The following is a 13,260-nucleotide window of genomic DNA, read 5'->3' on the forward strand; positions in this document are numbered from 1 at the left end:
CAATGTTAACAATATGGTATATCAATACTGTTCAATCGAACTTATCAATGAACATGTTTATCTTTCCACGGCCTGCGGGTATACATACGTAATAAGAAATATTTTTTTCGTTTAAGAACTGAAAACTCAACAGGACTTTTTTTTAATATTTATTTGAGGATTATTATTCCCCAATACAACATGACATCGATTGATTTTTCCAAAAGCGAATTTTGAAATATGACATTTGAAAGATATTCTTTATCTGTAAGTTGTTATTTTATTAATCTAATTTATTTTTATTGACTAAAATTTTTGCTTTACTATCTTCATTGATTTCAATCCGGTACTTGGAATAAACAAAATAAAAACGATTTAATTTTTAAATATTCGGGATTACAAAAAAATATTAGTTTGTAATTTTTTTATTTACAATCCATCTCAATACCATTCAGCAATTAAATTATTTTTTATGCACATTTTTCAACCCTGAAAATAATACTCGTAAAATACCTTTTAAATAAAAACAAATATTATTGAGAGAACTTATTGCCTTTTATTTAAATATTATCATTGAATTGTTTGTGTTAAAAATTCGTGGATTAACTCCACTTTACTGTTAAAATAGAGTCCGAGCGCTGAGAACACTTGTTGATTTCAACCGGGTTGCTGTTCCTCTCCGCTTGAAAGAACTTTCCCAGAAAGGTTTATAACGGATATTCAATTGTTTTAATTTTTTTTATCGGATCGTTTCCTAGAGTTTGTTTTGCAGCAATTGAAAAAAATTGAATACCCAATCTAAACTTTTACGGGTATAAGAAATATGAATTTTTCACGACATAATGAAAACAAAATAAATTATAAATAATTTTGTTAAACCGTTTGAATATAACGAAATGCTTCAATAAAATAATTGAAAAAAATTTTAAATGTCACCATTTATATAAAAAAAAAAGTTGATGGGCTTTTGAAAATTACTTTGGCGATGATTTTTTTGTGATCGTAAATTCTTCGAATTAATTTTGTATGTGAAATATCATAAATATCTTCGCCAAAGGCTAAGGGCATCCGGAAACGATTTCTATTATTTTTGCTAGAAATACTTGCCATTTTTTAATTTAAGAACGATGCTAAATGAAATTTATTTTCAGTTTTCGTTCACCATGCATTCGGTTTTGCATGTGTTGAAAAGTAATAAATTTCAAATGCAACGACGTCGACGTAATGATAATTTGGTTATACAATACCAATATTTTTTAGTAACGGCGTCGATCGCGACTACGAGAGCGACGATCACTGGATCTATTGCGTCTTTGATCCCTTTCTTTTTCACGATCCCTGCGTTCGTTGATTCGATTCCGTTCTTTCTCTCTTTCCTTTCCCTTTTCCAACTCTCTTTGCTTAATACGCTGCTTATGTTCTTCAAGTCGTTTCTGTCGGAATGCCTCTTTTTCAGCAATCTTAAGAAAAAAAATTAATATAGATCAAGACTATTATGTTTATAACAAAATTAGTATCCTATATTTACTTGTTCGGGTGTTAAAGGTAGCCAGTAAATACATGGTGTACTTTTAGTTTTGCGAAATAGATCATCTAGAAGTCTTAGAGGTGGATCATTTTCCTTTTTCTTGATTTTTCGTGCTGTGAAAAAATATTTTACGTGAATTGTAGAAATGTTGGAATATATTAAATAATTTAGCTACCCAATTATGCATTTACCTGGTGACCGGCTACTACTTCTTGCCTCAGCTCTTCCTCTCGACCGTGGTCTTCTCTCCTTGCCATTTCGATCGGGTTCCCGATTTCCAAAAGTAATTTCCCTCTCTCTGCTTCGCCGTTTTAGAATTTCCCTGGCCTTATCACGATCTAAACTTTCTTTCTTTCCAACATCCCATTCTCGAACTGGTCTCAATGTCTGAAATATATTACAAGCCGCTAATAACCCGAAATTCTTCTTTGTCTAGCAATGAATTTAAGGTTTTAAAGAAAAAAATTCAATTAAAATGGAGGAAGCGTACGAATATTATATTATTAATAATATCATTTATAAAGTTATATCGTATTATAAAATTTATTTTTAATATATTAATGTCACATTAGAAATGCCAATTTAAATACTGTAACCCAAATATGCTACATAATGGTTTTTGATATTATTTTTTACGAAAATGCAGTTTTGAGAAGTTTCACCATATTTTTTCCGATATTTGTGATAAGAATTTATATTGCAAGGAAATTCTTTATTTTCAGAAGCTTATTATGTTGTTCCTCTCATAGGAGCATAAAATATTAACTAAATTAGGGGTACTGAGAAAGATAGCTAGTCCGGATACAAAATCACTTTAACCCGGCTATTAGAAGTATGTTTTTATAGGAAAATTTGTTTCAAAACTTTCGTACAACTTTAGATTTCATTGCAGAATAAGATTTAACATTTCACGATAAAAAACTCTGTACAAAACTCGGCTTTTTCAAGAGATTGATACCTAAATAAAAGAGTAATTTCTCGGATTTTCGAAGTAATACTCAAAAAAAAAAATTTTATTCGATTTTCGATATTGCACATTTGGCCTGGCCGAAAATTCTTTTACTTAGGAATGCAATCGATTGCAACGTAATTATTTTTAAGGAAAACTTTGGATTTTTTGAATTTTCGTCAAAAGAAAAAGAAACTTGTTTTCGATTTTAGATCTAAGCGATATTAGACAACATAATACTGTTAGCTCCTCATTTCACTTACCCGTTTCTCATCAACACCATTCCTGTCTCTATTCCAACCCATACCGATGAGCACGTTATCTCTATGATTCTCTTGGCCAAAACTAGTTTGTTCTTCTTTGGTAGATTGGATGGCCCTATCCATATCAGCCCTTTTAGCAAAATCAACTATTAAGCATTTGGGATTTGAAACTGGCCAACGTACTCCATGTAGTGCATGGCGGGTTTCAATAGCTTCACTGCAATAAAAAATAATATATGTTTTAATAATTTAAATAAATAGCTTGATAAAAAAACTTACTCTTCTGTTTCATATTGTACATAGCATTTTGATTTGATACGATCAATCCAAAAGCCATCTTCCACAAGTTTTCCAGTACGAGCTAGCAAACCTTTCAGTTGTAATACCGTGAAAGGTCTCACGAGATTTGTTATGAAAAGTACATTACTCGCTTTTTTATTTCTCGGACTCGGGGAACGATGTTCGACTTTTATATTAACTTTGTTAATAATTCTTGGGGCAGAAGATAATTCTATTTGATTACGTATAGGTTTTTCAGCACTATTAGTACTTGTTCTGTGAACTTCTCTTTCTGGAGACGGTGTCTCTTCGCCTTCTTCGCGTTCCGAGATTATTTCTTGAACTTCTGGTGAAGACCGTATTTTTTGTTTCGGTGCGGAATGCACATCTTCAGGGATCGATGTTTCAGTAGTTATTACCAGCAATGGGCTACGATTTTGAACAGTTCTTTTTGTAATCCACTTACGTTTATTCAAATTTTGATCCGTTTTTTCTTCGGTAACAGTTACTTCGTCTGCAGGCGATGGATCCGCCTTTTCATTTATAGCATTATTAGTAGTGTCTTTCATTTCTTCTTCATCAACTTTATTTTGTTCTTCATTAATGACTTTTTCATCATCTTTTTTCTCTGGCTCTACAACATTTTCTGCTATATTCTCATTTTTACTTAACATGCCTTGGGTTTGTAACTTTTCTTCTTCATTATCCTCTGCTTGTATTTCTAAAACATCCAATGGTTTCATCATATCAACATTCGTTTTTGGGCTTGACGACACTGCTGTCTCTGTTAAATCTTTATCAGGTTTTTGTGCCTCTTCAATATTTTGATTATCTTTATTTCCAGGTTTATTATCATTCGGACAATCTTCTTTTATGGAGATATTTTCTTCAGGTATAACATCAATTTTGGGATCATTGGTAATGTTTTGAGCTTTCCGTTTGGCGGGACTGCTTCGATCCTTTACCGGTGTCCGATTACGTGAACGACTCTTAGCAGTTTCTACTACTGGTTCCTCGTTAGTACTCTCTTCCGGGCAATCTGCGTTAGCGATGCACTTCTCTGTAACATCATCCTGGGGAGGCATTTCAGGCTGTGCGCTTTTTTCGCTAGCGGTTTCAGATGTTTGGCGAGACCGTCGACTAGTTCGACGAGACGCCGGAGCTGGCGACGCGACATCAGTCGACTTTTTCCTTTCACTTCGTCGCCGCATTACGAAATTAATGCTTGTAATTTATCAATATATTCACGTTTATTTTGCTTTATGCTTGATACCTATTAATGATAATAAGTTATTTCCATAAAATATCCACGACTTTTGAAAATTCGATACAACAAGCACCACTCTGTAAAGAATGAAAGGGAACCATCTTGTTTTAAGAAGTACGTTCAGTGCATGAAATTCAGATGTTGCCATACTTAAATTATATGATCAATTTTTTAAGCTCCGTTTACACTCATCAATATTAACATATGAAAACATGGACTCTATATAAGCTGTTGGGATCACAGTTACTTGTTTAGAAATAAGTACATTTAAAAATTAAATAGTCAAATAAATCTTGTGTTTATAATGAATTTCAACACAACAGAAAAAATTAAAACGTTTCGGATTTACTAAAATATAAATCTAAAATTGTCAGATTTAGATTTAGTAAATGTTTAATTTCTTCTTCTTTTTTATTGGCGTAGACACCGCTTACGCGATTATAGCCGAGTTAACAACAGCGCGCCAGTCGTTTCTTCTTTTCGCTACGTGGCGCCAATTGGATATTCCAAGCGAAGCCAGGTCCTTCTCCACCTGGTCCTTTCAACGGAGTGAAGGTCTTCCTCTTCCTCTGCTTCCCCCGGCGGGTATTGCGTCGAATACTTTCAGAGCTGGAGTGTTTTTTTAATGTGTTATTATTATTATTTTTTTTTGCACAACTTACTGGTATCACCTAAATTAAAGCAACCTCGCACTTAAATTGTAAAATTAGTACACAAAAAATAAAATAGAATGCAAATGATTTTTTTAATAATTTGAGCAAGCATTAAAAATCACGTGTCAAGAAATTTTTAAGAAAAAATATAAACGCACTAATAAAACCGAAAATTTTACCCCTCAGCGCTGTCGTCAATTTTATTTGCTGGCAGACCTAAATAAATTGATTGAGCAACACGTGTTTTACACTTAAATAGTAAAATTAGTACAAATGAAATAAACTGTTTTATTTATTTCCTCGATTTCTGCAACCAACTTTATTTCTTAACGCGCTGTCAAAATCAAATTCTTCAAAGCTTAGCGTTGCCGCCGCCCATATTTAGGTGTGCGCTATACATAATGTATGGGTATAAGGAATTTTTGACAGTGATTTGCAGCTGCAGCTTTTGTTTAGGGACCGCAATTATTTGGTTTGTTTTCGACTATTTTGGATCTTATCGTATTTAATGCCTTATAAAATTGATTACAAAATAAATCGATAAACTATACCGGGCAAAAAAACCTCGAGGCTATGGACATTTTTGTTTAGAAAAACTGCAAAGTGCTTTTTTTGTGAAAGGCGATATAAAATGTTAACTTTATTAAATAGAAGACTGGGATTTCGCATAAGATACAACTTAGTTAGGAACTACGTCTTACCGGCGAGTACTGACAATACTGTTGACCCAAAGGTTATGTACGAATTAAAGAAATATTTAAGGAATCAACGGCTGCTTTTTAAAGATGGACCAACATGTCTACTTATGGAATGTCATTTATGTAACAACATATCTGGAAGTGAAGCATTTGTAAATAAACGAACTGGTGCGTAATTAGTTTTGTTGCGAAATAATTTTTTATTTTATTTACCTTTCAAGGTCTCTTCCTGTGTCCAAACTGTGATCTCAAGAAAAATGTGGTAGACATTCTTCATTTATACGAGAAAAATTGCAGAGGTGATGCGAAGTGCAGAGATGTGGAATATAAAAGTAAATTTAGGGACTTACAATCAGTTTCACAAAGTGTTTGTGACAAGCTTGGAATGAGAGGACTGCAGTCTGCAGACTTGGAACACTTGGGAGCACAATATGAACTTAATTCAAATTGTTTACGTTTCCCTTTAAAAAATGTGGCAAATAAAGTAGTTGGTGAAAAAATTCTTCACTTGTCCGATAGGAGAGACGAAACAATAGGAAATTATAACCAATCTGGTTTGCTATTGTCTAATGCTCCACAAAAATCTTCGCGAGTGGTTTTAGTATCTAATCTTATGGACTTCATCGTTTTATCGATCCAGCGTTTGAGTAACAGTAGGTAAATTTAAATTTAACTTGGTTTCCAAATGTGATATTACTTGAAACATTATGCTCTTTATGTGATTTTTTATTAATTGAATTTCTTTTCCGACATTTAGCATCAATTGCATGTTTGCCCTATGGCCTGAAATCTCTTCCTCAGGAATGCCTTCCATGCTTTGAAAAATTTAAAGAAATAGTTTTTTGGTTTAATTTCGAAACAACGGATTGGGATGCCGCAAAGAATTTTGCTAAGAAACTGGAAGAAAACCGTTGTTTTTTTATTCGACCTACTACCACGGAACCTGCTCCATTTGAAGCTCATAAAAAACGATTTAATTTACAGCATATTCTGAACAAAGCCACACCAATGTGCCACAAATCTATAACTACGTTTAGCGCCCTCAAAAATGATATCCTCAGTGAGCTGCAAAACATAGAAAAAGTCAATGGAGTAAAATGGAAACGATATCCCATATTGAATAAAATTCTTAAAGGACACAGAAAGGGTGAATTAACAATCTTAACAGGGCCTACTGGCAGTGGGAAAACTACCTTTATGAGTGAATACTCGTTGGACTTGGCTTTACAAGGAGTTTCTACTTTATGGGGATCTTTTGAAATTCGCAACTGTCGTCTAGCAGCTACATTACTACGTCAGTATGTTGGTTATTCGCTGGAGGATAAACTTAACGAGTTTGAATATTGGACTAGTGAATTTGAAAGATATCCCTTATATTTTATGACTTTTCATGGACAACAACCGCTTAAACTAGTTATGGAGGCCATCGAACATGCTCAGTATATTCATGACATTAGCCATGTTATTATAGATAATCTGCAATTTATGATGGGCATGTCAATCGCACAGAAAAGTGATAAATTTTGGGAACAAGATTCGATTATATCTGCCTTCCGTTCCTTTGCCACGAAAAATAATGTTCATGTGACATTAGTTATGCATCCGCGTAAGGAACGTGCAGACGAAGACCTTACCACAAGTTCGGTGTTTGGAACAGCTAAAGCTACACAAGAAGCAGACAACGTGCTGATTATCCAAGATAAGCGTCTAACATCTCTTCGAGGGAAAAAATATTTGCAAATTGTAAAAAATCGATATAGTGGGGACTTGGGAATTATGCCTCTGGAATTCGAAAAAGAATCCCTGAGCTATTCTACGTCAAATAAAAAGAAGAAAACAAGTAATTCTTAATTAAGTTTTAGTTACAAAAATTATGTTAAGCACTAAATGTACATATGTATGTTGTAAATATTGAAGTTTGTAATATATAAAGTTGTTCTAAGTGGAACTTTGTTTATAGTTTTTGGTATCGAGCAGCTTTTTTCCGCACATAGCACATATAGCTTTTTTGTAGGCACATGCTTGACAATAATGGGAGCCAATCTGATGTACTTTCTGCCTACATATTCTATGTGAAAAAAACGGTAATTACAATAGAATCAAGCAACGGTATAACCACAAACTTATACTTACCTACAAGGTGCTAAACTTCTAGAAATGGGATTTTGTCTATCTCTAGCAGTGGACAAAAATTTGTTTTCGTTGATTTTTCTTTTTCCTGTTCCATTTTTCCACGGATCAGGTGTTGCAATTTTGGACAACTTCGCTTCGCAACGATCACAAACCATTCCGCACAAATATTTTTGTTTATTTTGACTAAAATTAGTGATGTGAAATATGATGCCATTTCGATTATAAATTTAATACCTTGCCATATCTAACGCTTACTATATGCATATAACACAGTACAAAAGCTAATCTGGGGGGTGATTCCAAGTCAGGGTGATGGTACTAGGTCAGTATAGTAAAACCCTCAAAGGGTTTGGCGTTCGTATGTGTCAGTTTTTTTATGACCTCTTAAATTTTTCCTTATCTTGATTTTTTTTCGCTTAGTTGTAACATTTTGGCAAAAAACGTAGTTTAACATAAAAAAAAACTACGTTTTTGCCAAACTTAAAAGGTCATAAAAAAAAACTGACACATACGAACGCCAAGCCCTTTGAGGATTTTGCTATACTGACCTAGTACCATCACCCTGACTTGGAATTTCTCACCCCCCAGACAATAATCCCAAAAATGTTCCACAGTATAATCATATACATAATAGTATTATAATAATTTATAAATTTCACCGGAACAACAGAAGTGAATGAAAGAGATAGAAAAATAAATAAAATAAAATATCTTCAATCTATAAATAATATGGTGTGAAAATTTAATTCGTCATGCATTAATTGTAGTATACTTACAATTTGTGTTAAGAAAGTTATGATAATGCAATTATTATAAAGTGCCTGAAATCAATGCTACGCACTGGGTTGATTGGATTGGCTGTTCAGTTGGAACGGTACTATTTAAAAAATATATGAAATAAATCTATTGATTTTTATTAATTTTATTTATAAGCACGACTATTTTAACTATGAATTCTACACGTTGCTACATTGTACTTGACCTTCTTATGCTTTGTATTCATCGCTGAAGTATGTATTATCAATTACGTACTTTTATTTCATAATATTATATCTATTATTATTAATAGCCTTTTATCACACAATTTAAAAAAAATAGTTTTACAAGTTAATTTAATCCGTTTGAAGAGGAACGGATTGTAGGCAAATATTGTGTTAACGTTATACATTAAAAATTACAATATTATTTGTCAATATTTAAAGTTAATATTGTATTTTGCCGATTCTATTAAAGTTTTTCTATACGATCTAATGAAATGTAAAGTACCAAGTTATGTATTTTTTTCATCCAACAATTTGAACTCCGGTATTTGTTCATTTTGTCTCAACCAAAGCGGACTCACTAATATTTGTGATTTTATGAACTCGGACGCTTTGAAACACTGAGAGCTGCAAAACTTTTTACGATCCGTTATATCGTAAACCTTGTTTATAGTCGTCGATATTTGATATTTTTTTGAAGGCACTCTAAATAAAAATAATACTAATTAATGTAAAAATAGTATTAAGCTTAATTAAAACTTACTTTACCAATAGATTCTCACATAAGGGATACCCACATATTAGAAGAATGTGTCGTTCATCTACGATGTCTTCGTAATGACATTGATTAATATCTTTCAACTTGACAAAAAATACAAGAATTATGATAATTAAATAAAAAACATGTCAAAGTATAAATAAATTGACACTAACAACACACCATTTCGAAAATCTTGAATGTTTACTTATGAGCTTTTATCGGTAAGACAAATTGTTTTGATATTTTTTGTATACTCACCTGAGCTAGGAAATAATCTCTTGTAATGTTTCTTTCTAACAACGACTCAACTATTTTCTGGGCTGTTGCATTACATTCTTTTTTCTTCTGTATAGCTTTAAGAAGCTGCTCCTCACTATATACAAACGCTTTAGTTATTTAGATATTTAATTGTTATTGAATTTGTTTACCTGAGACGACGATTTGACTTTTGCATGCTACTTATTAGAGATGTAGATGTGGAATACAATTACTAAAAATTTATCGATGTTATAATTGTATCGGTTTATTTAGGGCAGCAAGAACAACACAATCTAACTAGAGAATATTCAAAAACATATGTTTTATGTTCTCTAGTGATCGATTTGAACCTGATAAATTATACCCTTATTATGGTTTTCAATTCCACTGGTTGAATTGAAGCTGAAACAATTCAATTTGATTGGTGTTGACATCCTAAAACAGAAAGGTTTGACAGATTATTGAACAGCTGAAAATTTTTAAATGAAAAAGCAAATCAATTTTATTTAATTATTGCTTTCAAAACGATGAATAGTTATTAAAGTGGACATTAGTTGTAACTTATATTACGATGACCAAAATGTTGGGGCTAAAGCTGCCTTCGTGATCACTCAAATCCCTTTGAACTTCCTAATACCAAGTACGGAAAGTTTTATTAATATTTATTTTTTTTAAATAATGTTTATTGCAGATTCGTAAGTTATTTTCGTTGAAATGAGAAATAGTTATTGAAGTTATACTTCTTATATGTACGAGTTCGGAAAAGGTTGCGTGAAATTCATAAATGCGCAACCTCTACCAACAACACAATGTTGCCATGCTTATATGCTATCGTTGTTTTTGTAGAACAATGTTTAAATTTTTGGTTGGTGACATATTCAATTAAAAATAAATTCTGTTGGGATTCGAACCTACGTGCTCGTCGTAACTTTTCAAGCGCTTACCACCAACACCACCATTGACGCTTGTATTGTGTTGTCCTAATTATGGTTTGGTTATGCATGAAAGAAATATACAATGGATTGCCGATTGTTACCTCTTTCCTTGCTGCTGCTGCGCATATTTATGTTTGTATGCTTGTGTATTATTGAAGTTATACTTCTTTTTCTTTCGTTTGTCTTTCATGTCTGCGAATGATGCATGTTTCATGAAGATCATCAATTTTCTTTGAAGGAATGAAGTTTATTTGGCACATCTTCACTTTGCAATAGTCGAAATCAATATAATTTATTTGAAATATTAATTTATTTAAAAATTAAAAAAATAAAATTAAAATAATTTTTCCTAATATTTCCCGATTTTGTAAAAAAAATTTAAATTTTTATAATTTTTCGGAAAAAATTATTCATTTGATACAAAATAATCACGCATATGTGACAATGGTTCATATAATATATATAGTATTATATACAATATAAGCATGCTTATGTGACTCAAAGAATGCTTTATTACATTCTCGTATTTATTTAGTCATTTTACATGTATTTCTGCTAGAGAACGGGCTCAATTCTGCTAAATAGCAGCGAATATCCGCTCTGTTAGCCGCGCAATCGAACCTTCATACAGAATTCAATTAGCACCTTTTCTATACTTTTATGTTCTCTGGTCAGTCTTCATTTACTTTCTTTGCAAATCGACCCGCGATGACGAGGTGACTATTCACATGTGTGCGCATATGTATGTTTGTATGCTTGTGCATTATTGAAGTTATACTTCTTTTTCTTTCGTTTGTCTTTGATTTCTGCGAATTCTCAACTATTTTATGTGACTTTTGGTTGAAATACTCTGGGTTAGTCGTTCAAAGGATCATTTTTGTGGACAGTGCTTATTTATTTATTCGTAATAATTATGTAATATTGACGTGATAATGTATGTAATATTGATATGATAATGTACATATGTAATATTGACGTGACAGTGATAATTTCTGCGAATTCTCAACTATTTTGTGTGATTTTTGGTTGATTGGCTGCGTTAGCCGTTGAAAAGTTATGACTTCACAGTGAATAGTGATTCAAATAACCAATAAACAATATAATAAGTGACAGTGATAATTTCTGCGAATTCTAAACTATTTTGTGTGATTTTGGTTGATTGGCTGCGTTAGCCGTTGAAAAGTTAAGACTTCACAGTGAATAGTGATTCAAATAACCAATAAACAATATAATAAGTGACAGTGATAATTTCTGCGAATACTCTACCATTTTGTATGATTTTTGGTTGAAATACTGTGCGTTAGCCGTTGAAAAGTTAAGACTTCACAGGATCATTTTTCTAGACAGTGTTTATTTATTAATTCGTGTTCTATATAATATTGACGTTACAGTGATAATTTCTGTGAATTCTCTACTATTTTGTGTGACTTTTGGTTGAAATACTCTGCGTTAGCCGTTGAAAAGTTAAGACTTACAGGATCATTTCTGTAGACAATGTTTATTTACTAATTAATTCGTGTTTTATATAATATTGACGTACTATTTGTAGTATTAGTACACAGTGAATAGTGATTTAAATAAACAATAAAATAAGTGACACGTGATAATACGCGGATTCCAGGTTATGTGAAGGTAAGTTTCTCTTGAATATTTTAATTGTCCGTAATAGATGCACCTTGTGCTCTCGAAACTATTATCAATTGGATTGGCAAAAATTTAATGTTTTGATTTTAAATTGATTTTACCGCGGAAAAAGACAGTGCAGCCCGTGTTTCAAGAGGAGGGAAAACAGCACAATATTATCGTGAATACCGAGCACGAAAGAAAGCAGAGCGGGAAAAGGCGAAATTAGAAATGATAGCTGGCACTCAATCGAGGAAGAGGAAAACAGCTGCGGAATATCAGAGAGCGCGTAAAAAAGATTCAACGTCTGCTGTTCCATCAATCTCTGCGGGGGCATCTATAACTACTGATGAATCAACAATCGTCAATTCACCGATAACTGCTGGGCCTTCAACGCGTGTTGATGGATTAATGACGGCTGGACCTCCGATCAATGTTGATAAAATAAATGACAGTGATAATACGCATAACACAGCGGATTCCAGGTTATGTGATGGTAAGTTTCCTTGAATATTTCAATTGTCCGTAATAGATGCACATTGTGCATTAAACTTGTGCTTTTGAAACTAATATTAATTGGATTGGCAAAAATTTAATGTTTTGATTTTAAATTGGTTCTACAGCGGAAAAAAGCAATGCAGCCCGTGTTTCAAGAGGAGGGAAAACAGCACAACGGGAAAAAGCGAAATTAGAAATGATAGCTGGTACTCAATCGAGGAAGAGGAAAACAGCTGCGGAATATCAGGAGCGCGTAAAAAAGATTCAACGGCTGCTGTTCCATCAATCTCTGCGGGAGCATCTATAACTACTGATGAATCAACGATCGTCAATTCACCGGTAACTGCTGGGCCTTCAACGCGTGTTGATGGATTACAAAATACGCATAACACAGCGGATTCCAGGTTATGTGATGGTAAGTTTCCTTGAATATTTCAATTGTCCGTAATAGATGCACATTGTGCATTAAACTTGTGCTTTTGAAACTAATATTAATTGGATTGGCAAAAATTTAATGTTTTGATTTTAAATTGGTTCTACAGCGGAAAAAAGCAATGCAGCCCGTGTTTCAAGAGGAGAGAAAACAGCACAATATTATTTGAAGCACCGAGCACGAAAGAAAGCAGAGCAGGAAAAGGAGAAATTGGAAATGATAGCTGGCAGTCAATCGAGGAAG

General features: G+C 32.8%; 4 protein-coding genes across 5 annotated transcripts; 1 reads left to right on the top strand and 3 right to left on the bottom strand.

Moving 5' to 3' along the window:
• Positions 1-512: 512 nt before the first annotated feature.
• LOC120768278 (apoptotic chromatin condensation inducer in the nucleus) lies at positions 513-4,372 on the bottom strand. 2 transcript variants are annotated; one of them, XM_040094879.1, is made up of 5 exons: positions 2,999-4,372; positions 2,720-2,936; positions 1,699-1,894; positions 1,508-1,620; positions 513-1,439 (listed from the first exon to the last, which is right to left on the bottom strand). In XM_040094879.1, exons 1-5 carry the CDS (start codon positions 4,207-4,209, stop codon positions 1,236-1,238), a joined length of 1,941 nt encoding a protein of 646 aa, XP_039950813.1. In that variant the 5' UTR covers positions 4,210-4,372; the 3' UTR covers positions 513-1,235. The 2 variants fall into 2 exon arrangements, with proteins under 2 accessions (XP_039950813.1, XP_039950812.1); XM_040094878.1 differs by having other exon boundaries at positions 1,699-1,939.
• Positions 4,373-5,398: 1,026 nt separating this feature from the next.
• Positions 5,399-7,564, top strand: LOC120768961 (twinkle protein, mitochondrial). Its single transcript, XM_040095754.1, has 3 exons — positions 5,399-5,784; positions 5,838-6,269; positions 6,374-7,564. The coding sequence occupies exons 1-3, from the start codon at positions 5,550-5,552 to the stop codon at positions 7,465-7,467; spliced, it is 1,761 nt and encodes a 586-aa protein (XP_039951688.1). The 5' UTR covers positions 5,399-5,549; the 3' UTR covers positions 7,468-7,564.
• LOC120768962 (cysteine-rich PDZ-binding protein) lies at positions 7,528-7,935 on the bottom strand. Its single transcript, XM_040095756.1, has 2 exons — positions 7,750-7,935; positions 7,528-7,684 (listed from the first exon to the last, which is right to left on the bottom strand). Exons 1-2 carry the CDS (start codon positions 7,902-7,904, stop codon positions 7,555-7,557), a joined length of 285 nt encoding a protein of 94 aa, XP_039951690.1. The 5' UTR covers positions 7,905-7,935; the 3' UTR covers positions 7,528-7,554.
• A 712-nt stretch (positions 7,936-8,647) lies between these two features.
• On the bottom strand, positions 8,648-9,843 carry LOC120768235 (putative RNA polymerase II subunit B1 CTD phosphatase RPAP2 homolog). Its single transcript, XM_040094820.1, has 4 exons — positions 9,699-9,843; positions 9,529-9,643; positions 9,274-9,371; positions 8,648-9,215 (listed from the first exon to the last, which is right to left on the bottom strand). The coding sequence occupies exons 1-4, from the start codon at positions 9,722-9,724 to the stop codon at positions 9,020-9,022; spliced, it is 435 nt and encodes a 144-aa protein (XP_039950754.1). The 5' UTR covers positions 9,725-9,843; the 3' UTR covers positions 8,648-9,019.
• Positions 9,844-13,260: the final 3,417 nt, after the last annotated feature.

This window comes from Bactrocera tryoni, chromosome 2 (genome assembly GCF_016617805.1).
Source record: "Bactrocera tryoni isolate S06 chromosome 2, CSIRO_BtryS06_freeze2, whole genome shotgun sequence".
Lineage (NCBI taxonomy): Eukaryota > Metazoa > Arthropoda > Insecta > Diptera > Tephritidae > Bactrocera > Bactrocera tryoni.

What these genes read in the sequence shown, in the direction of transcription:
- LOC120768962 (XM_040095756.1), bottom strand. Translation starts at nt 7,904, where the DNA reads ATGGTTTGTGATCGTTGCGAAGCGAAGTTGTCCAAAATTGCAACACCT. An exon ending in AGAAGTTTAGCACCTTGTAG is followed by an intron (nt 7,685 to 7,749) that starts GTAAGTATAAGT and finishes TTTTTCACATAG; the next exon opens with AATATGTAGGCAGAAAGTAC.
- LOC120768235 (XM_040094820.1), bottom strand. Translation starts at nt 9,724, where the DNA reads ATGCAAAAGTCAAATCGTCGTCTCAG. An exon ending in AAGTCAAATCGTCGTCTCAG is followed by an intron (nt 9,644 to 9,698) that starts GTAAACAAATTC and finishes GTTTGTATATAG; the next exon opens with TGAGGAGCAGCTTCTTAAAG. An exon ending in GAGATTATTTCCTAGCTCAG is followed by an intron (nt 9,372 to 9,528) that starts GTGAGTATACAA and finishes TTTTTTGTCAAG; the next exon opens with TTGAAAGATATTAATCAATG.
- LOC120768961 (XM_040095754.1), top strand. Translation starts at nt 5,550, where the DNA reads ATGTTAACTTTATTAAATAGAAGACTGGGATTTCGCATAAGATACAAC. An exon ending in ATTTGTAAATAAACGAACTG is followed by an intron (nt 5,785 to 5,837) that starts GTGCGTAATTAG and finishes TTACCTTTCAAG; the next exon opens with GTCTCTTCCTGTGTCCAAAC. An exon ending in GATCCAGCGTTTGAGTAACA is followed by an intron (nt 6,270 to 6,373) that starts GTAGGTAAATTT and finishes TCCGACATTTAG; the next exon opens with CATCAATTGCATGTTTGCCC.
- LOC120768278 (XM_040094878.1), bottom strand. Translation starts at nt 4,209, where the DNA reads ATGCGGCGACGAAGTGAAAGGAAAAAGTCGACTGATGTCGCGTCGCCA. An exon ending in ATGGTGTTGATGAGAAACGG is followed by an intron (nt 1,940 to 2,719) that starts GTAAGTGAAATG and finishes ATTCATTGCTAG; the next exon opens with ACAAAGAAGAATTTCGGGTT. An exon ending in TACCTTTAACACCCGAACAA is followed by an intron (nt 1,440 to 1,507) that starts GTAAATATAGGA and finishes TTTTTTCTTAAG; the next exon opens with ATTGCTGAAAAAGAGGCATT.